Source organism: Alexandromys fortis, unplaced genomic scaffold (assembly GCF_014885135.2).
Source record: "Alexandromys fortis isolate MF-2015 unplaced genomic scaffold, M_Fortis_MF-2015_v1.1 scaffold_111, whole genome shotgun sequence".
NCBI classification, from domain to species: Eukaryota; Metazoa; Chordata; class Mammalia; order Rodentia; family Cricetidae; genus Alexandromys; species Alexandromys fortis.
The window spans coordinates 380,572-400,999 of record NW_026067996.1 but is presented as its reverse complement, the minus strand read 5'-3'; the positions used below and the strand labels follow the sequence as shown (position 1 = coordinate 400,999).

At 50.7% G+C, this 20,428-nt stretch overlaps 1 protein-coding gene across 1 annotated transcript in view; it reads right to left on the bottom strand.

The window, feature by feature from the left end:
• Aldh1l1 (aldehyde dehydrogenase 1 family member L1) overlaps positions 1 to 20,428 on the bottom strand; it is a 47,171-nt gene that overhangs the window by 13,915 nt on the left and 12,828 nt on the right. Inside the window, exons 8-16 of the mRNA XM_050160223.1 lie at positions 19,520 to 19,645; positions 17,099 to 17,190; positions 15,149 to 15,296; positions 14,317 to 14,436; positions 12,524 to 12,651; positions 8,759 to 8,909; positions 7,345 to 7,415; positions 4,933 to 5,038; positions 2,424 to 2,511 (exon numbers count right to left, since the gene is read on the bottom strand). Coding sequence (XP_050016180.1) covers positions 2,424 to 2,511; positions 4,933 to 5,038; positions 7,345 to 7,415; positions 8,759 to 8,909; positions 12,524 to 12,651; positions 14,317 to 14,436; positions 15,149 to 15,296; positions 17,099 to 17,190; positions 19,520 to 19,645 — 1,030 coding nt within the window. The remainder of the gene's footprint in view (positions 1 to 2,423; positions 2,512 to 4,932; positions 5,039 to 7,344; positions 7,416 to 8,758; positions 8,910 to 12,523; positions 12,652 to 14,316; positions 14,437 to 15,148; positions 15,297 to 17,098; positions 17,191 to 19,519; positions 19,646 to 20,428) is intronic.

The following is a 20,428-nucleotide window of genomic DNA, read 5'->3' as shown; positions in this document are numbered from 1 at the left end:
AAAAGTCTAGCCCTCAGATAAGATTTTTTTTTTAAGTCCCAGATACTCTGAAGGCATTCTTTTTGCTACCCTGAGTACAGTCCTGGGAGCTGGCCTCCTAGGCTGTGATACAAAAGGAAGTCGAAGAACTACATCAGGTTAATTTTCTGTTTCCCCAGAGTCAGTAAAGTAGATTTTCATGAATTAAGAAGTAAATGATAACTCGCAGAGTAGCTTCTAAGCAGAGAAGCAAATAACACAATGGGCTAGATAGATTGCTCAGTGGTTAAGATAAGATCATGTGTTCTCTCACACAGGACTCAAATAAGTTCCCAGAAGCCAGGCCTGTTGACTCACAACCACCATTAACTACAGCTACAGCTACTATGGCCTCCACAGTCAACCTTACTCATATGCACATACCCACACACTGATACACACAGAAAATTATCAAAAAATAATACTAGCACTTAGGAGACAGAGTCAGGCATTCTCTATGAGTTCCAGGCAAGCCTGGTCTAAACAGTGAGTTCCAAGGCAGCCAGGACTATACAAGCGAGACCCTGTCTCAAAACAAAAAAAAAAATGCATAAGTGTTAATTTTTTAAAATCTTAAAGAAAAGGTTTAACAAACACACACACATGTGTGTCTTTACTTATATGTATGTACACACACACTGCAAAAAATTATTATTTAAAAAATTAAAATGTCAGTCAGGTACAATGGTTCAAACCTATAGTTCCAGCACTCAAGAGGCTGAGGCAGGAGAACTACTTGAGTTCAGGAGTTTGATATAATCTTTAGTAACATAACAAGATTCCACATAAAAAACTAAAATATGACATGGTTCAATAAAGCAGTAAGAGAGATACTGACAGGGAGTAAAGAGAGAGGACAGAAAGTAAAAGGTAAAATGTCAAATCTAACTACAGCAAAATAACATTAAATGTAAAAGCTATCTATCAAAAAGTAAAGAACAGGGCTGGAGAGATGGTTCGGCAATTAAGAATACTTGCTGCTCTTCACAAGACCTAGGTTTGATTCTGGGCACCTGCATGGCAGCTCACAATTGTCTCTAATTCCAGTCCCAGGGGATCCAACACCCTCTTCTGGCCTCTACAGGCACTGCACACATGTGGTGCATAATATACATTCAGATAGACATTCATACACGTAAAATAAAAACAATTTTTCTTTTAAAATTAAAGAATACAAGACCGAAAGAAACAGCAACAGCCCCCAGATTTGTTCACACATGCTGTCCCATGGAGTGTGTTTAAGATTCAAAGGTGTGAACAGGTTGAAAGTAAACGTGTAGGCAAGAAAGGTCATGGAATCATAGGCACCTCTATCAACACCAGAGCAGACCTTAAGTAGACAGTACTGATTGCAGGGAAAGACAACGGAAATCACAGTAAAAGGACACAAAAGGACAAAAAAATATCATCTACATCTCTGCCATCAGGCATCTTTTAAAAGATTTATCTATGTATTATGTATACAGTGTTCTGCCTTCATGTATGCCTACAAGCCAGAAGAGGGCACCAGATCTCACTGTAGATGGTTGTGAGCCACTCTGTGGTTGCTGGGAATTGAACTTGGGACCTCTGGAAGAGCAGTCAGTGTTCTTAACCTCTGAGTCATCTCTCTAGCCTACTTCCTCTTTTCTTATTTAGTTGGACCCTTTCTCTTCTGTTATAAATTTAGATCGCCTGAGGAGAGGTGTTGGCTGAAGCTGGTGACCTAATGGTCAGGATGTTTGGTGCTTCTTCCTTTGTGATTTGGAGGATGTCTTATAGAGATGCTAATTCATGGCCTATGTGACTGCTAGCATACAGGTAGATGCGGGTGTGACTAGAGCCCATTCACCTGGTTACCTAGCCGACAGCCTAATGTATTTTCCGGCTCTACTGATGTGATGGTATATAAGTTGTTTGGAGAATAAATGCAGGAGGTGATCAGGAGAAAAGACCCTGAGATGCCCTTCCATCATGACCGTGTAAGCTGTGTCTGATTATTCCTAGTGTCTCCGTTTCAGTCCAGTTAGGGAAAATAATTGTGTTGGAGCGACACTGGCTCCAACACCCTATCAACAAGTTTTGAATCTGTGTGATACAATTTTGCCTATAAACTAGACTATTAACTAAGAAGCTAATGTAACATTGCATCCCCAAGTGCTCTAAGCCTAGAATGTTCTACAGATGAATTCTCTTATAAGTCTAAGGGCAGACAATTCCCTAGCCACATAGATAATCCAGAGTGTAGACGAGAACAAAACAGAAAGCATCCAAGAAAGTACTGAAAGTTAAGACACTTCCAGGCACCGTGTCTCCTCAGTGCATGTCCTCCCACCACAGGGTCATCCCCGCCCTCCCAACACCACTCTGGTCATGTGTGTGCCTTGATGCTCTAAGCCCCAGCCTTTTCCCCATCCCTGACTTACCTGATCCAGGGATGATGTTGACCACGCCCTTGGGAATGCCGGCCTTGAGTGTCAGCTCTGCGAACTTCAAGGCTGTGAGTGGGGTCACCTGAAGGAGGAACAGGGTGGAAGTCTGAGTGTGGGAGAGTTTGGATGTAGGGTGCAGCCTCCCTTCATAGTCTTTCTCCCAGGAGCAGGAAGGGGGAGCAGTGCGTAGAACAGCAGGATGACCATAGGGATGCCATGCTCATGGCCAACCATAGGCACTGCCCACCCAGCTAACATCCCAACCTCTCCCAGAAATGATGTAAGTCCCCAGCATGCTACACTCCCCTACTAGAAGCTCCTCAGCCAGGCCCAGACTCTTTCCACCCCATGATCATCTCTTCTCAGAGTGTTTACACTGAGGCCTGAGGCAGCAGTGTCAGGGACAGGCTAGGAGCCCATCCAGAGGGGCTCAGCTCCTCCAGCAAGGTGACCCTCAGCAGCCCCTCAGCATGAGACCAGCTTCTGCTCAGAGAACTGCAGGCACCAACCTATGGAGGAGGCCCCTTGTGAAACTGGATGGCCACAGGGCCCTGGTGACCAGCTCTCTGTGCTGTGTAATTCTGGCCGCCCTGCTGGCTTCCAGCCCTTCCCGTTCCTAACATTCATCCTCGCTCTGGCTCCTGTACACCGCTGGTTCAGTGGTTCTTCCAGTCAAGGTCAGGTCATTTCATATCCCCTACAGGACCCTGGCTGGGTGACGAGCTGTGACTCCAGGGTCTTAGACCTTGTCAGTGGCCTTTCTTAGGACAGAGTTTACCCAAGGGTGAGGCTGACCTGAACCAAAACAAGGACCCTGACCTGCAGACAGCACCACACCCTTAGCAGAAATCAAGGTCTACCTCGGAGGGTTTTTATCAGCCTAAATAAGCTGGTGCTGCAAATTGCTAATTTGTTGAATATGTTAGCCAGGTTACATGGAGAGATCCTGTCTTAACAACACCAAAAATAAGTAAATAAACAATACACATGAAATAAATATAGACAGAATTAACTTGTGGAAAAAAAAAAAAACAAGGGAAGGCATTGCTGGGGGTCTGGCCTATGTGGAAAGGGGAAGACAGGCCTAGGGTGTTCAAAGCTCATGGCTCCATCCTCAGTACAGAGAAACTGGGTGTACTGGCCCATGCCTGGAATCCCAGAACTCAGCAGTGGAAAGAGGAGGAGCTGAAGATTTTCCTCAGCAACATGGCATGTAGAAACTACTAACCTGGGCAAAAGGAGACTTGATAAAAGGTAAATTAAAAAAAAAGGCAAAGAAAAAATAGGAAGAGCCCGGGTGAGCGCCCACTTGAGCTGGAGTCTCTCTCTCTCTCTCTCTCTCTCTCTCTCTCTCTCTCTCTCTCTCTCTCTCTCTCTCTGTGTGTGTGTGTGTGTGCATGAAAGACAGAGACAGACAGACAGACAGACAGACTGACTGACTTGGGACAGAGGCCAGAAGAAAGTGTAGGAGTCTCTGGATCTTCCTGAGGTCGTTGCTGGGAAGTGAACCCATGACCCCTGAAAGAGCAGCAAACTTTTTAAAAACTGCTGCTCCACCTCGAAGTCCAACCGTCTTTTTGTCCTCTGAGTCTAATTTTCAGAGGGCAGGTTTGTTTGTTTGTTTGTTTTGACCCAAGTGCAATCTTCTTAAACAAACCCCTATGAAAAGATATTTCCAAAAATGAAATACAAATGGGAATTTTAACTGTCCAATTACTGTTGTAATTCAATCTAACTCTATATTTAGCCTGAGAAACGGGAAGCAAAAGGGAACCAAACAAAAATAAAAAATCAAAACAATGAGTGAAAAAAAGCTGGAGGAGAGCGGACTCCGGCACACACGGTCTAGGATCTTCAGTGTTTTCTTATGCTGCTGCCCTCCAGGCCAGTGGGCTTCAAAGACCTGGAGGACCACTGGCCACTCCAAGGATGGCCCCTGGTGTCCGGTTCCTCCAGGAGGCAGCAGCGAATGAATGGCTATCAGTGTGGAGATGAAACTGAGGCTAGGCATGCTGTCATACGCGCGGGAGGGCACCTGTGGCCCAGGAAATCCCACTTCTACTGGCCTACCACTCGTAGCCTAGCTGGAAGGTTCCTAAACATATTTGCCCACACTACCTCCTTCTAGGGCTTCTGGTTTCTGAAGCCAGAAAGAGACCATGAACCAAGTTTACTGGCACCATTGGCCTGCTCTGAGCATGGTACAGGCAAGGGACATAAAACAAGATCCAGGGTGTAGATCCAGAGTGGATGCAGAAACTCTGTCCTCTGCCCACTGAGCAATGATGTGTGCCAGCTCGGTCTCCAGGTCTCCATTAGTAGTAGCTGGGCAGTTTGCTCTGACATCTAGTACCATCCCTGACACGTGTCTCCATCTGTGCTAAGCTGGGCTTTAAGGGCCAGCTCCTAGCAGCAGTGCAGTGTAGGCTAAGGGTCCCGTCTCCTGACAGAGTGAGCTCCCCATCACCTTCATGGGCCACGGGCTGGTACAGAACGTGCTTACCTGGGCAGGCTTGATCACCACAGTGTTCCCAGCAGCCAAGCAGGCTGCGGTCTTCCAGGACAGCATCATCAGGGGATAGTTCCAGGGGATGACAATGCCACAGACCCTGCAAACAACAGCAGAGGGCATTTATCCCTCCTCAGCCAAGCTGCCCAGAGTGGACTCCCCAGCTGTGGCTGTCAAAGCCTGGACTTCCAGGAAAGGCAATGGCCCTGCTGAGGCAGCCCATCCCTCCGATGCTGCAGTATGGACTGGCTGGGGTGAGGTCAGTGTCCAGGGAGGAAGGTAAGCAGGGGGCGGGTACAGGGAACAGACACAGGTGTGCACTCAGATCAGGTCATGAGAGGACATGGCATAAGATGGGCCAGCAGGGATATGGCCCTTCCAAGTGTCAGGCTGGAGGCCAATCCAGCAAGAGGAAAAGACGGGGTCTGTGTGGGAAGTCTGGGGAGGTCAGTCGCCATTGAGAAGCTCTGGCTTGGTGTGTGAGCCTCTCAGATCAGTGTGACTTGGGTGAGGTAGGGAGCAGGCATGCTGGCCACAGCTTACTCCCGTGTGGCTCTGCCTCTCTGGGCTCCTGTGTCACCATCACTACCATCAAGGGACCGGAAAGGAGGCCTCTTAATTGGACCCAGGTATTGAGAAAGCACACACAGAGGCTGGTGGGAAGGCTGGCTGTGAGGCATCTCAAGGGAGGCATGGTAGGTGTCCGCCAGAGCACGCATGGAACAGGGTCAACTGGGAGCCTGCACATTACCCTGGGAGTGGTAGAAGGCACTGGGGGTTAGAAGGCTGCATGCCTTTGTCCAGCAGATACCTGGCATAATAGAGGGTCTAGGTGGGTGACAGAGGCTGTTGGATGGTGGCTATGGGGAGAAGTGGGATCTTAGGGAGACCCAAATAAGGGAAATGCCAGAAGAGATCCCCTGCTATAGGGTGAATTATGCCCCCTTTCACAAACTCACACACTCAGACTCACAAAGGAAATGTGGCATAGCCACAGAGATGGAGGTCAGGGTGACGGTTATGTAAGAAATGCTGAAGGCTGTTGGCAGCCACCAGCCACACAAATTTGGATTTCACGTGTCCCCAGGTGTCGAAGGGTCCCTGGCTGCCGTGAGGTGAGCAGCCTCCTGTGCCATTTGATTCTGCCATGATGCTGGGTGGTCGCAGGCCTGAAGCCATGGAACCAAGCAGCCATGTGCCTCTACCATGGGGACAGCAATGCCTTCCCCTCGTCTGCATATAGACATTAACAGCATGTGCACAAATGCCAGTTATAGCTTCCCCCTCTAGGACCCTCACACCTGAGGTCACTCCCCTACAGAGACCCCCCCCCCCCCCCCGCACTGAGATGAACTAAAACCCACCTTCTTATTCGGCTGCATATCATAAACCCGGCTCCTCAATTCAGATGTATGAAATAAGTACACTGAGTTTCCAGTCTGCTGTTGGCATGTCTCCATCAGGACACAAGGCCCGCCCAATCCCAGCCTTTCTGTATGTGGGCTATCATTTCTTCATTCCGTTACCCAAGTCAGATCAACGTCTAAGCCATGCAGACCACGGCAACTCTTGGTGGCTACTTTAGGTGGGAGGCCTCTCACCTTTGGCTCACACAGTGATCCTAGGTGCCCTGCAGGATCTGAATCTTCCCTCCCTCCCTTTATCTTTCCTCCCACTTCCGGGCTTCAGGAGAATGTGTTAAGACCATGGCAGTGAGTTTTTGATAGAGCCCCTGTTCCTACAGAGCCATATGCAGGCTCCTAAGTCCCCCATATACCCATGAGAGGTTCCCCATGCTTGTGACACAAGGATTCTGAATACCTATAGCCAAGGTGTCCCACCATGCCTTCCCTTTTCCTATGTGCCTGGGGTCCTCCGCGTGTGAGGTGAGGTGTTGAGGGCCAGGTTCGTCTGCAGTCTGCTTCTGCATTTGCCCTACTGAGCTCAGCCCTGCACCATTGCCATGGTTAACCTTGGCTCTCCATTTGAGTGGACCGAGAAACACTTAGGAGACTGGCTAAGCCACACTTCGAGGAGTCTCTGGGAACTGAGGAGGGAAGCCGCTCCCTGAATGTGGGTGGTAGCATCCACCAGGCTGGGGGGCTGTGCCATGTGCGACTCCTGTTCTGAGCCTTCCAGCTTCTCAGACAGAGTGGCTCTTGTCTCCCCGGCCTTCCAGCTTGCAGGTGGCCATGTGGCTAGGGAGACTGACGGTGGAGGTCAAGATGTAGCCCCCCTGTTTTCCGTCATGGCTCAGATTGACAGTTACTGTACATTTTAATAAAAGACAGCGACCATAGCAGTGCCCATGTATGGATACGCACAGGGATACTACAGGCTGCCGGCAGGTGTGTGGCATCCCAGAACACACCTTGTCACTCTATGTCACTGTGCCTTGTCACTCACCCAACAGGTTCTTTCCTGGTCAAGGTCAGGTTGCGGTTGGGTCTAGCCTGGTTGATGGGGATGGTGGCACCCTAGAAGAAACATGGCAGGAGTTCAGAGGCGTCAGGCTGGACACCCAGAGGAGCAAAGCAACAGTTCCACGTCAGCGCAGAAAGCTAATATCTGAGCAGAGAAAGGGTGAGGAGGCCCCTGGAGGCCAGCCTGCCCTAGAACCAGGGGGCCCAGGAAGAGGTAGCTCCAGAGAAGTGACAGGAGACAGGATGGGGGTGGTGGCTGGTAGTCCACCTCTCACGTGGCCACCATGCTTCATAGTTCTCAGCTCCTAGCTGGAGAAGAGCCCCGAGCCCTCCTCTCCCTGGGGAACTTTCCAAGATGGGGTGCTTGACCCCAAGACGGGGTATGTGCAAGGTCTCCCAGTTGACTTCAGGGGGTAGGGGGAGCATGGGCCTAGAGGTTCCACAGGAACTCCTAGGACCACATTCCACAATTATGAGACAGTGGCAGAGGGCTGGAGAGATGGCTCAGCTGCTAAGAGCACTGGCTGCTCTTCCAGAGGTCCTGAGTTCAATTCGCAGCAACCATATGGTGGCTCCACAACCATCTGTAATGTGATCTGGCGCCCTCTTCTGGCATGCGGGCATATATGCAGCAGAATATTATATACATAAGAAATAAATAAATCTTAAAAAAAGGCAGTGGCAGGCACCCAAAACTCACAGATGACGTCACTGGAAGATGGAGGCCTCAGGCCAGGAGTAGTGGGAGAGGCCCTTGCCTATAGCCAGCACAGACAGGGTACCTGTAATCCCCCAAACAGGACTCTGGCAACCCCTGAATGGTCCTGGAAACAAGCCTCCCTCGGAGCCTCAAGGTGAGGCCCAGCCATCCCATGCACTTGCCATAGCTGGATTTTATTACCCGCATGCTAATGGCTTGTTCCCGAAAAGGGCACTACTAGGAGGTAGAGGAAGTCTTAAGAAGTGGGGGCCTAGCTGCTGGAGGTTAGGTCTTGGGGGGTCTCCTTCAAGGAGCTAGTCAACTCTCCACTCCATCTCTCCCTCTTTTGCTCTGTCACTCACTCTTGTAGCCTGATGTGTGCCGACAGTCCCAGGAGCCACGGAGTCAACAGACTGGGCAGGGGGCCTTCCAAACCGTGAGCCAGAATTTACCCGTTCATTTTACCATTTGACTTTCTAGGTATCTGCGACAGAATGCTGGGCATACTGTGAGGCCCTGGCACGAAACTGGCCAAGCCTCTGGGCTCTCACCTGCAGAATCGTGAGTAGCCCATGCTGTAAGCCGCCACTGTTGTAGCTGTTTGGCAGCGTGCTTGGCAGGATGCCACCCTTCCTGCCACCTCCCCTGGAACCCGCCCGCACATACACGCATGCACACACGGGAGTTCAAACCCCACCTGGATTTTGTCACACCAGCCAGCAAAGTAGCGGAAAGTCTGGATGGACATGCCCACGTGCGTCTTCAGGGCCAGCGTGTAGACAGCGCCTGCGTCCAGGGCCTCTATAGTGGCTAGCTCTTCCTGGTGCTGCTCCATGAGATCTGCCAACCTGGCCGACATCAAGAGAAGGGCGGGAGACTGGCTTAGGCGTGCCACCATCTTAGCTGCTCTCCAGTGCCGTTTCTTATGGAGTGGAGGACTCTGCCCTCCACTGCCAGAACCGTCATTCAGACGAGCTGGACTCACCTTTCCCATCTGTAAGATGGGACAATAAGGTCTACCTTTCTGGATGGGTGTGAGACCGACAGCCTCTGCCCCCTTCCTTTCCTCTCCCTATAGACTGACGCTGTTACAATGTTACAAAGTTGCGCTGAAAAGGTGGTCACCTGCCTGTGGCTAACAGCCAAGAGACCACTGTCCTTAGAGGCCACCCTTTGTGTTTTTGATAGCTTCAAAAGAGAGAAAGTACATCCAACTTGATGGGCAGCTCAACTCAGTCATGTCCCTGAGGCCGAGGTCTGGAGGATGAGGTGACCCCAGCCCTATAAGCAGGAGATCCATGTGGGAAAGTGACTTTCGGGCTATTGTAAGTCTGTGTTCATCAGCATCCGGCCCCCCTGCTTCTGATGGCCACTGTGAGCAGCCTGGGGTTTATAATGGTGTCCCCTCACTGACAGGAGGGTGTCCCGCTAAGGCTTCAGTCTGGCAGAGGCACTGACCAAAGTTGGTAGGGCGATTTCTACCCTGCCCCTTCTGCAGAGTCGGTTGCTCCCGACAAAGATGCTGAAATCTTCCTGCAGTCACCCTCTTCACTCAGACAAAGTCACAGTCTATGTGTGGTAGGGTCTCCCTGAGATCCCACACCAAGTTCATTTCAGGGCTCCAGCTTCCTATCCCTTCCTGCTGAGTTTGTCCGTTACTCAGGTGACCCAGGCCTCCGACCTCAGGACCTTGGCCAGAGGCACTACATCAAGCCTGGGGTTACTCCGCAGCTGCTTCTCCAGAAGCACTGTCCTGCCTGCCCCAGGCCTGCCCAGCTGGGCTAGACTGAGCACACACAAAGCAGGAATCGCTAGAGATGGAGTCTAAGCTTCCTCTTAATTCTGGCACTGTTAACCATGAGGAAGCATGGGTTATTATAACAGTGGCCACCAGGCGGCAGCAGATCACCTCAGTGAGGATGCTTCCAGGTCTTAAAAGCCCAAGGATGTATGGATGTCTCACAGCTGGTGACCATTGCCCTGTCTGGGAACCATTGGGTCACTAGCTTGATGTGGGAGTGATTTCTTATTAATAAAGAAACTGGCTCGGCCCTCATAGGACAGAAAATTAGGTAGGCGGAGTAGACAGAAGAGAATTCTGGGAAAAAGAAGCTTAGTGAAGGAGTCGCCATGATTCTCCCGCTCCAGACAGACTCAGGTTAAGATCCTCCCTGGTAAGCCAGCTCGTGAGCTACACAGAATATTAGAAATGGGTTAGATTAATATGTAAGAGCTAGCCAATAAGAAACTGGAACTAGCCGGGCCAGGCAGTGTTTGAAAGAATACAGTTTCCGTGTAATTATTTCGGGCATAAGCTAGCCATGTGGGCGGCCGGGTGCCGGGGAAGCAGCCCTGCCGCTCCTATTTCAACACTAGCTGACTCTTCCCTAAAATCTATGGATTATTCAGGACTTCTTCATCTGGGCCTTATAACAGAAATTTCCCCCTTTGCTGTACCCTCCTTCATCTGTTGCTTCTACTGCTGTGGGTTTTTTTTTTTCTTGTAAGACTAACTTAGTCTTATTTTATGTGTATGTTTGCCTGCAAGCACCATGTGTGTACAGTGCCTTCAGAGGCCAGAAGAAGGCACCAGATCCCTGGAATCAGAGTTACAGATGGTTGTGAGTGGCCATATGGGTGCTGGGAAGTGAACTTGGGTCTTTTGTAAGAGCAGCATATGCTTTTAACGGCGGGGCCATCTGTCTGACTCTATTTCTGTACCTTTATAGATGTCTTGGTTTATGACTTTCTGTTGTGGTGTAGCTGCAAAACCTTATGAAGAGATCAGTGCATAAATCACTTGTTGTGCAAGTATGAGGACCTTAGTTCAGATCCCGGCATGCCCGAGGTGAGGTGGGATCCCGGCATGCCCGAGGTGAGGTGGGATCTGATTCCGGCATGCCCGAGGTGAGGTGGGATCTGATCCAGGCATGCCTGAGGTGAGAGGTGAGGTGGGATCTGATCCCGGCATGCCCGAGGTGAGGTGGGATCTGATCCAGGCATGCCTGAGGTGAGGTGGGATCTGATCCCGGCATGCCTGAGGTGAGGAGAGTTCCCAGCAGCTCGGGAGCCAGCTAGTCTGGCATATGCAACCATGAAATAACAAGAGATCTTGTCTCAAACAAGGCAGAAGACAAGGACTTACACTTGAGGTTGCCCTCTGACCTGCACCCACAAACACATCACACTCCGGAACATGCACAGACACTAATACACACATACACACACAAACATTTTAAAAATTCATGGAACTGCTTTCACATTGGAACATGTAATCTGGGGAATCTGGACGCATGTTCCCCATGATCACTCCTGTTAGCCCTCTTGTCCCTCTGGAAATGACAGATATATTTTGTACCAATAAGAGGGACCCTGAGTCCCCACACCGTGGCCCATGGCTCTAGGGTCACAGGGTTTCATCGAGGCTCCTTCAGGCTCCTTCAGACTTGCATCCTTTGGTCACAAGGTCAAACGACCAGCAAGACTTAGCTGGCACCACAGGGAGAGAGAGAGGCCCCTTCCTCTTATTAAAGAGCATTAAGAGGAAGATGTGGCCGGCACGATGGCTGAGCGTCTAAAGGCCTTTGCTGAGCAAACCAGAAACCTGGGTTTGATCTTTGGGAGCCATGGTAGGAGAGAACTGACTCTGGAAAGCTGACCTCGGACCTCCGTGTGCACACTGTGGTGCAAGTATGCACACACATACACACCATACACAATACAACCCAACAAACAAATAGCATACATATCATACCACTACATACACATACAACCCAACAAACAAATATCATACACATCATACAACACCACCCATCACATACATACACAAAACACACACACAACACACACACTACAGTATCATATATATCATACAATACCACGCACATCACACATCCACACACATACCATACATATCATACAACACCACACATCAATACAAACACACCACATACACACACAGCACACACCATACACCCCATACACATCACACACACAGCACACATACCATGCACACTATACACACTCACACCACACCAAATACACACCATATATATCATACATATTATACAACACTACGCACATTGCACACACAAACAACACAAACACACCCATACATCAAACACTATAATAATAACAACAGTTTTTAAAAATCCTGAAAGAGGAGCTGGCACCAGGCAGTCCCAGCTGTAGCAGCCAGGCAGAGCAGCGAGAGGTAGGCAGGACCGGGCACATCTCCCTTTGTTGCCCTTGGCTGGCAGGAGGCCCCAGTCCTTGCTGGTCCACATCTGAGCCGTGTCTCTCAGGCACCCCAGCCTGTAGCTCCCCTGGAATGCAGCCTTCTACCCCAGCACCTTTCCTTTAAGGTCACAGCTAGCTTTGGACACCTCGCCTGCCTCTTCCACAGGCATCTCCTAAGCCTTAGGCTGCAGTGCCCAGACCACTTCCCACTGGCGGGTCCCACCTGTACAGAAGCCGGCCCCGGTCACGTGCGTTTATCTTCCCCCACAGTCCATTCTCAAAGGCCTCCTTCGCTGCCGCCACTGCCTTGTCAACATCACTCGCCTGGGCAAGGGACACCTGGCAGATGACCTGTGGACGGAACAGAGACATGACAGCCTCTTCTGGCCCCGCCTCGTCCTAGGCTACCCAGAGGAGGGTCCCCACCATGTAGGCTGGCACTGAGGGAAAGTGCTGCCCCTAGTAGCTAGGGAGGAATCAGCAAAGGAGGGTGGGGCCTTGAGGAGGCCCCTGCACGTCCTTCTCACATCTGCACGGAGCCCAGAGAAGATGACAGCCCAGCTGCATCTGAGGAGCCCCGGCAGCCTGGCGCTGTTCATACTGGAAGCCGAGGTCCGCTGGCGCAGTGAGCTGAGCCAGAGAGGCTTCTACACAGAGGGATTCTGGATCCGTGCTCCAGTTCCATTCCTGATAGGTGCTGTGGGATGTGGCAGTAGCCAAGGGGAGTCAGAAGGACGGGGCGGAGGATGAGGCGGCATCTCCTTGTAGGCGCCCATGAACAGCTTTGCCGTTCCCACCCAAGGCCCTGGAGCCTGGCAGAGGCCTGTCTATGCCACACTTGCAAGGTTGGCATCCTGAGGGCACCATCCATCCTATCTGCCCCTTGGGATTCACTTTGCCAACTTCCCCCAAATGATCCCTATTTTCTGTGGGACTTAGTGGGCACCAGCAGGCGGAAAGTCATCCCTGTGTCGGGTCTCATCAAGGAGAGCCTCAGGTATGTGGCCTTTTGTGTGGTGTAGCATACTCTGTGGGTCATGACATGAGAGTCATGGTCAAGATGTCTGGCAAACACAGAGTTATATTTCCTCAATTGCTGGTGGGAGTGCAAACTGATACAGCCCCTTTGGATGTCAGTGTGGCAATTTCTCAGAAAACCAGGAAACAACCATCCTCAAGACCCAGCAATACCAGTATATATCCAAAGAATGCTCAATTGTACCACAAGGACATGAGCTCAGCTATGTTCATAGCAGCATTGCTTGTCATAGCCAGAACCTGGAAACAACCTAAATGCTCCTCAACTGAAGAACAGATAAGAAAAATGTGGTACATTTACACAATGGAGTACTACACAGCAGAAAAAAATGACATCTTGATATTTGCTGGCAAATGGATGGTTCTAGAAAACAACATATTGAGTGAGGTAACTCAGACTCAGAAAGACAAAAATCATATGAACTCACTCATAAGTGGCTTTTAGACATAAAGCAAAGAAAAACAGCCTACAATTCACAATCCCAGAGAACCTAGGCAACAATGAGGACCCTAAGAGAGACTTACATGGATCTAATCTACACGGGAAGTAGAAAAAGACAAGATCTCCTGAGTAAATTGGGACCCTGGGGATCATAGGAGAGGGTAGAAGGGAAGGGGAGAGGAAGGGAGGGGAGTAGAGAAAAATGTAGAGCTCAATAAAAACCAATAAAAAAAGAAAAAAACCCACAGTGTTACATTTGAGGAAGACGTTGTTGATGGTTCCCTTCATGCAAGGGGAACAGCTGCAGCATGGAAGGGCGGGACGGATCTTAAACATCTCAGCCTCTAAAGCCTACTCTGGCTCTTCAGTGCTTTCCCGCCTCCTCTCGCCCCTGCCCTCCTCCATTCCTGTGGCCTAGGTTGGGACCGTTCGTGTCTGTAACAAAGACACATCCATCCAAGCACAGACCCCTGGTCCGTGCCCTTAGAAGACAGGTGGAAGGAGGGTGGGAAGGACGGATTGTAGCCTGCACTTACACTTCCGTCTGTTGGGTTGATGGTATCATAGGTCTTGGAGCCCTCGGCATCCACGAACTCGCCCCCGATGAAGAGTTGGTAGGGCATCTGGACAGTCAGCTTCTTCACTGTCTTTTCCACCTGGGAAGGAAGCTTGGTTATGGCGGATCTCCCCACACATAGGCTTCTGTGACAGGCACATGCCCAGGGACGCACAGAGGGACGCACAGAGGGATGCATAGCCGACCACGTGAAGGCTGAGGCTCCTAGACAGTGGGGCCACTGAGTGGTACCGACTTGGGCAGTGTCAGAGCTGGAGGCCACCTCTGCCTGGTCCTTGTGTGACACTGGGCAAGGTGTGTGGGGTTCTGGGTGGTAGCTTGCTATGGGTAAGGTGAGGCCCTTTCACCCTCGGACATGGTGCCTTTCACTACCAGATTGACCTCTCCACTCTGAACCCAGGAGTCCCACAGACACCAGCCTCATCCTGAAATCTGTTCCCTGGCTGTTTGTCCACTGTCCTATGAGTGACCTGATATCCATGGTGGCCACCTGTACTTCCCCAGCTGTTGTTCCAAATAACCAGGTGAACAAAGCACCCAGAAGCCCACTCCTCTGGAGCTGCTAGACTGCCCAGCTACCCTAAGGGAGACTGTTTTAGATCTTTTTTTATAAAGGGATTCACACCGCTGTGGCTCACTTCGCTCTGCACAAGCTGCAGGCACAGGGTCGCCTGCCCTCCTCACCTCTCCAGCCCCTCTAGGCTTTGAGATGTGGGATTTGCCTTCTCTTTGTGCACTGGACAGCAACAGTCTCTGCGGAAGGCGTTCCCCAGGCCCAGGGCAGCACTCACGTAGTTAACTACGCACTGGTCCTCTTCGTCCTCCCCTCTCAGCTTCCTCACGAGGAGCTGGACGAAGTCCTTAAAGGTGGTAGCCATGTAAACATCTTCATTCTCCAGCTCCAGCCCATCACACAGCTCCTTCACCTCCTCCACCAGCCTGAGGGGAAGAGAAGGATGGAGAGCGGGGCGGAGCTTCAGCAGACCCTTGTGGATCCCGTGTAGTAGACGTGGTCTGAACAGTCCCTTTGTGGGGCTCATGAGCCTGGAACTAGGGTGCAGGCCCAGGCGCTGGGTGCAGAGGCCTTGGTTTCAAGCTCTCTCTCTCTCTCTCTCTCTCTCTCTCTCTCTCTCTCTCTCGTCGGGTACCAACCACTGATGTTGAACAAAGGGCTGACTCATCTGAGTCTTCGATTTTATCATCCACAAAGCAGAAACTATAACAGAACAGCCTCTCTCAAATTTTGTTGTGTCTCTATGAGACAACAAACACACTCAATGACAGCTGACAACTAATAGATTATTAATGACCATTGTTTGGGAGACAGTATGTCCAAATCAAGTATACGATAAAGGACTTGGGCTCCGAATGTTTAGAGAACTTTCCACACCCAATCCTCGGAAAGCAGAAGGAGGCTGAAGCCCAGAGGGATTTTACCAGAGCAGCAGCGTGGGGCAGATACAAACCCAGTGAGGTGTTCAACACCATTAGGGAATGTGAGCAACAAGGAGTCAATGTGGCTCAGAGTGTTTCAAAAGAAAAGGTGTGGCCAGGATGCAGCTTGGGTGGGCTGAGACTCCATCTACTTTAGGCCTTGTAAACCTACCAACCGTACCCAGCATCACAGGTTGCTGGTTAGTTTCTGTTTTTTTTTTTTTTTTGTCAATTTGACACAAACTACACTTGTGGTGGTTTCAATGAGATGTCCCCAATAGTCTCAGGCATCTGAATACTTGGTCCCCAGTTGATGGAGCTATTTGGGAAGGCTAGGAGGTGTGGCTTTGCTAAAGGAGGCGTGCCACTGGAGGTAAGCTTTGAGGTTTTAAAAGACTCTAGCCTTCTCTGCTTCCTGTTTGTGGTTTGAGGTGTGAGACCTCCATTGTTATGCCACCATGCCTCTATGCAAGCACCATGGACTATTATCCCTCTGGAACCGAGAGCCCAAAATAAGCCTTTCTGCTATAAGAACTTTTGACCCAAAAAACAGGAGGCAGTAAGCGGTGTCAGTTTAAACCATGATTAGGGTTTTAAACCATGATCTGGGTGACCAGTTACCCAGAAAATGGACCTGACATGTGACCCACTTCTCATGACACATAGTCTTTTTCACCTCTCTGTTGTTGCAAGGAGAGCAGGCCCTTGTTCCGTCCCGGCCAGCTTACACCCCAAATACCACCCAGAAGCTGTATTTATTAAATCACTGCTTGGCCCATTAGCTCTAGTTTCTTATTGGCTAATCATTACATCTTAATTTAACCCATTTCTATTAATCTATGTATTGCCACGTGACTGTGGCTTATGGGTAAGATTCTAACCAGCGTCCATCTCAGGCAGGAGATGCATGGCATCTGCCACTCTGCCCTTCTTCCCAGCATTCTGTTCTGTCTTCTCCGCCTACCTAAGTTCTGCCCTACCAGGCCCAAGGCAGTTTCTTTATTCATTAGCCAATGAAAACAACACATAAACAGAAGAACCTCCTACACTACACGTGAGCCCAAGTCCCCAATCTGCCATAGCCAGCATCAGCCAAGGGACATCAGTGACAGCTGGGCATCAGCAGCCCTGCTGGGATAAGAGGCCAGCTTGAGGACAGACATTTGGGCGCAGCTTCCACAGCGGTTCAGGTCTGCCCATGGGGCCCTTTCTGATCAACTCACGCATGATACACGAGTACAACCAACAGTGGGCTCAGTGGGCCCACAGTGGATTCTTGGGAGGGACCTCAGTGCCCCTGGCCTCACCTCACAACATCTACTGATGCAGCCCCCGACTTGAAGAAGTCTGTGGAGTCTTCTACTTGTGGGATGTTGGGTAGGATTCGCATCCAAGTGCTCTGAAAGACAAAGGCCATGACAGTCATAGGTGCTTGGTGAAGTGGGGTGCCAGCCTCCCAGCTGGCTAAGGGTTCAGCCTTTACAGTCTTCGAGGCGCTGTTGCTACCCAAGGTTTCAGAGCGGGCCATAGCTCTGGCCACCATGACATTAGGCTGCTGACCTCCTGCCACATGGTTGGTCTCCCGGTATGGTGCAGGCAGTGGAAGCTGGCGTGCTATTAGAAAGGTTCATGCCTGGCCTTGGTGCAGCTGTCAGGGTCCTGGTAACCCCAGCACAGCACTGATATGGCGGCATGGGATGCTTATGACAGAAAGGGCAGGCTCAGTGAGGGTGTTATGACCTGGATCTTGTCTGCTCTAAGACACTGGCTGGCTAGTACTCCTCTGACCTGGGACCTCTGAAGCATCACAGAACCAGCTACTGGCCCTACTGGGCAAGTGAGGAGGGGTCAGGGCCACCAGGCCAGTGGCCATCACTCCTACTTACAGAAGGCCGACCAGTGGTCATGGTAAGATGGCTGTTCCTAACAGATGCCAGACTGAACTACCCAATTCCAACATCCTCCAGGAGGGCTTCTACCCCATGACACAGGCTTCCATGGTAGCCATCGTAGGCAAGCATCTTGGGCCGGGAGTCTGTTGGACCAGCTGGCTCAGTAACCCCAGGAGGGCTCAAAGGCAGGGCCAGAGCCACAGCAGCCCCAGGAATATTCTGGAAATGTCTTTGCTTGCTGTTTTGTGCTTTGGAGGGAGAGGTTAAAGCTGGCAATATGGAACTCCTCCTTTCCTACTCCCATCCCTCCCGGACTTTTACAGTGCCCAGAATTCCTAGGGAAGACGCTGGCTTTCTGTTGCTATGGACCACATGGCACTTCATGTCTGTCTCTTTTAGAGCCTAAATCTGCAGTGTTATAACACAAAGGGTCTCACTGTGACCTGACCCTGCCCGCCTCCATTCAGCTCCCTCTCTTATTCCTGGGTCATGGCAATGATGACCTCCTCAAACAGAGCTGTCCCTGCACCTGTGGTGTCCCTGCATCTGTGGTATCCCCTGCACCTGTGGTGTCCTCTGCACCTGCGGTGTCCCTGCACCTGTGGTGTCCTCTGCACCTGTGGCGTCCCCTGAAAATGTGGTGTCCCTGCACCTGTGGTGTCCTCTGCACCTGTGGTGTTCCTGTACTTATAATCCTTTGCCCAAAGGTTTTTCCAGATCTTTTCTCTGTATCCAGATCTCAGCTTCCCTCCATCTAAGGCTGACCCCAGCTCTAAGGCCTTGTCTCACTGCCCCCATTCTGTGCAGAGTGTCTCCCAAAGCTGTCTCACCATCTGCTCTCCTGGAAGTTCTACATGGACAGTGGCTTCACCTGCCCCTCCCAACCACTGCCTGTAAATCAGGAGGAGCTCAGTGAGTGTTTCTAAGTTCCCTAGCCTACGAGGACTCTCCACTTCCTTCTTCACGCAGTGTGTGAGCAGTCCTTCTTAGGTAAGGGACACTCATGGATTCTTCATGTGCTGTAAAGTTCATGTGAAGTTCAGAATCCAGGGCTTTTTTCCCCTAGGTTACCCATATGGTGGGATTCTCTCCCGATGCCTGAGGTGGGGCAGTCTGTAGCTCCCAGCCAGCCTCATAGTCACACCAAACATGCTCCAGCGCATACTCTGCTGAACTTAGAGTTCAGCCAACCTTCCAAGGCTTGGCTCCCGGATGGGTTTATCTGGCAAGAGCCATCCCAGGCAGAGGAGCTGCTGCCTTGAACCCCTGACTAGAAGGAGGAGTAAACCGAAACCCTTCAGTGTCATGTGCTCAACAAGGCTCAGTACCAGGGAGACACAGAGTGTGAAGGGCCAGGAACAGTACCTGGAAAGTGGTCACTGACCCAGCTTCAGGCTAGACAACCAAGCTCACAGAAGGAAGCGATCTCTAGATCATGTGGGGATTGAGCTGGAGGGGAACCTGACTATGAAGCTGGTGCTGGTCACAGCTTGGGTGTTACTGTGTTAGTGCCCCCGCTAGACCAGTTCCAGAGCACACACTCATCACTGGTGATGGGTTAAGCCCCCACCTCCCTTAACTATTATAAAGCTGACAGCTTCATTTGTTAACTGTAGGGAGTGAGTCCCTAGAAAATCCAGATTCAGCAGAACCAAATCCAGGGGCCCAGGTACTAAGGAAGAAGGGTCTTGGGACATCAGAAAATACTAAAAGAGGACAGCCAATGTTATCTCCAAGGCCAGCACATATCCCCAGCTCCAGGGAATGTGAACACACAAAACGCATGTGCACTGTGAAATCTGTCCGACAGGATGGTACCACTAAGGTGTCTCTTACCCGCACAGCCTCAGCGGTGGCTAGCTCTTCCTCGGTCAGCTCCAGGTCACTGCTGGCAGACCCTTTGAAGAACTGGGAGGCTGGCATCATCTTGCCATCCTCCAGCTGGATGTTCTTCACCAGCAGCTGCAAAAGGGAGAACTTCAGTAGGACCAAGGCAGGATGGGGAGCTGAGTAGGGCGCTCACACTCTTCCTCCAGCCCTCACAGCCAAGAGGAAGCAGGGAGCCCAGGTAAAGGACATGGATGTTGGGACCTGAGACACTGTCCTAGGGACGTGGAAGAGACCACATGGCCTGTGCCTGTCCTTTATCCTAATTGTCAATCACTTACCACACTGTGCTTGCTGCTTGTTCTCTAGATTCTCTGTGTGTGGTGCATGTGTGCAAGTATGTGCCAGTGTGTGTGTGTGTGTGTGTGTGTGTGTGTGTGTGTGTGTGTGACCCAGGCCCTCCCTCACGTCAGGCAGGCCCTCATCACTGCGTGCCACAGGATGTGTGCTTTCTTTTATTGAACGATGTTATTTCTATTAAAAGGACGGCTTCTCATCAGAAAAACAAAACAAAATGCTTACAAAGCTACTGTGAAAGTCAACTGAGTAAAAGATTAATCATTAATCATGCGATCATTCCCAGCAGCCCACAGAAACATCTAGATGCCTGTCTGAGACACAGGTGGAGAGAGGAGGGGATACAAGAGGAGTCCTGGAAGCCTATAGTCTGCACTCCTGTGGACAGCACTCCAGGCAGAGCCCGGCTCCGGCTCTGTGGAGCTTGCGGAGAGTGTGCAATGCCTAGACTCACCCTTAACAAGGGAAACATGCCAGCCTGCTGCCAGCTCATCCAAAATTATTTACCTTGTCTTCCCCCTTCTAATTTATTAGACAATTATTTATGAGCTGACACGGTTC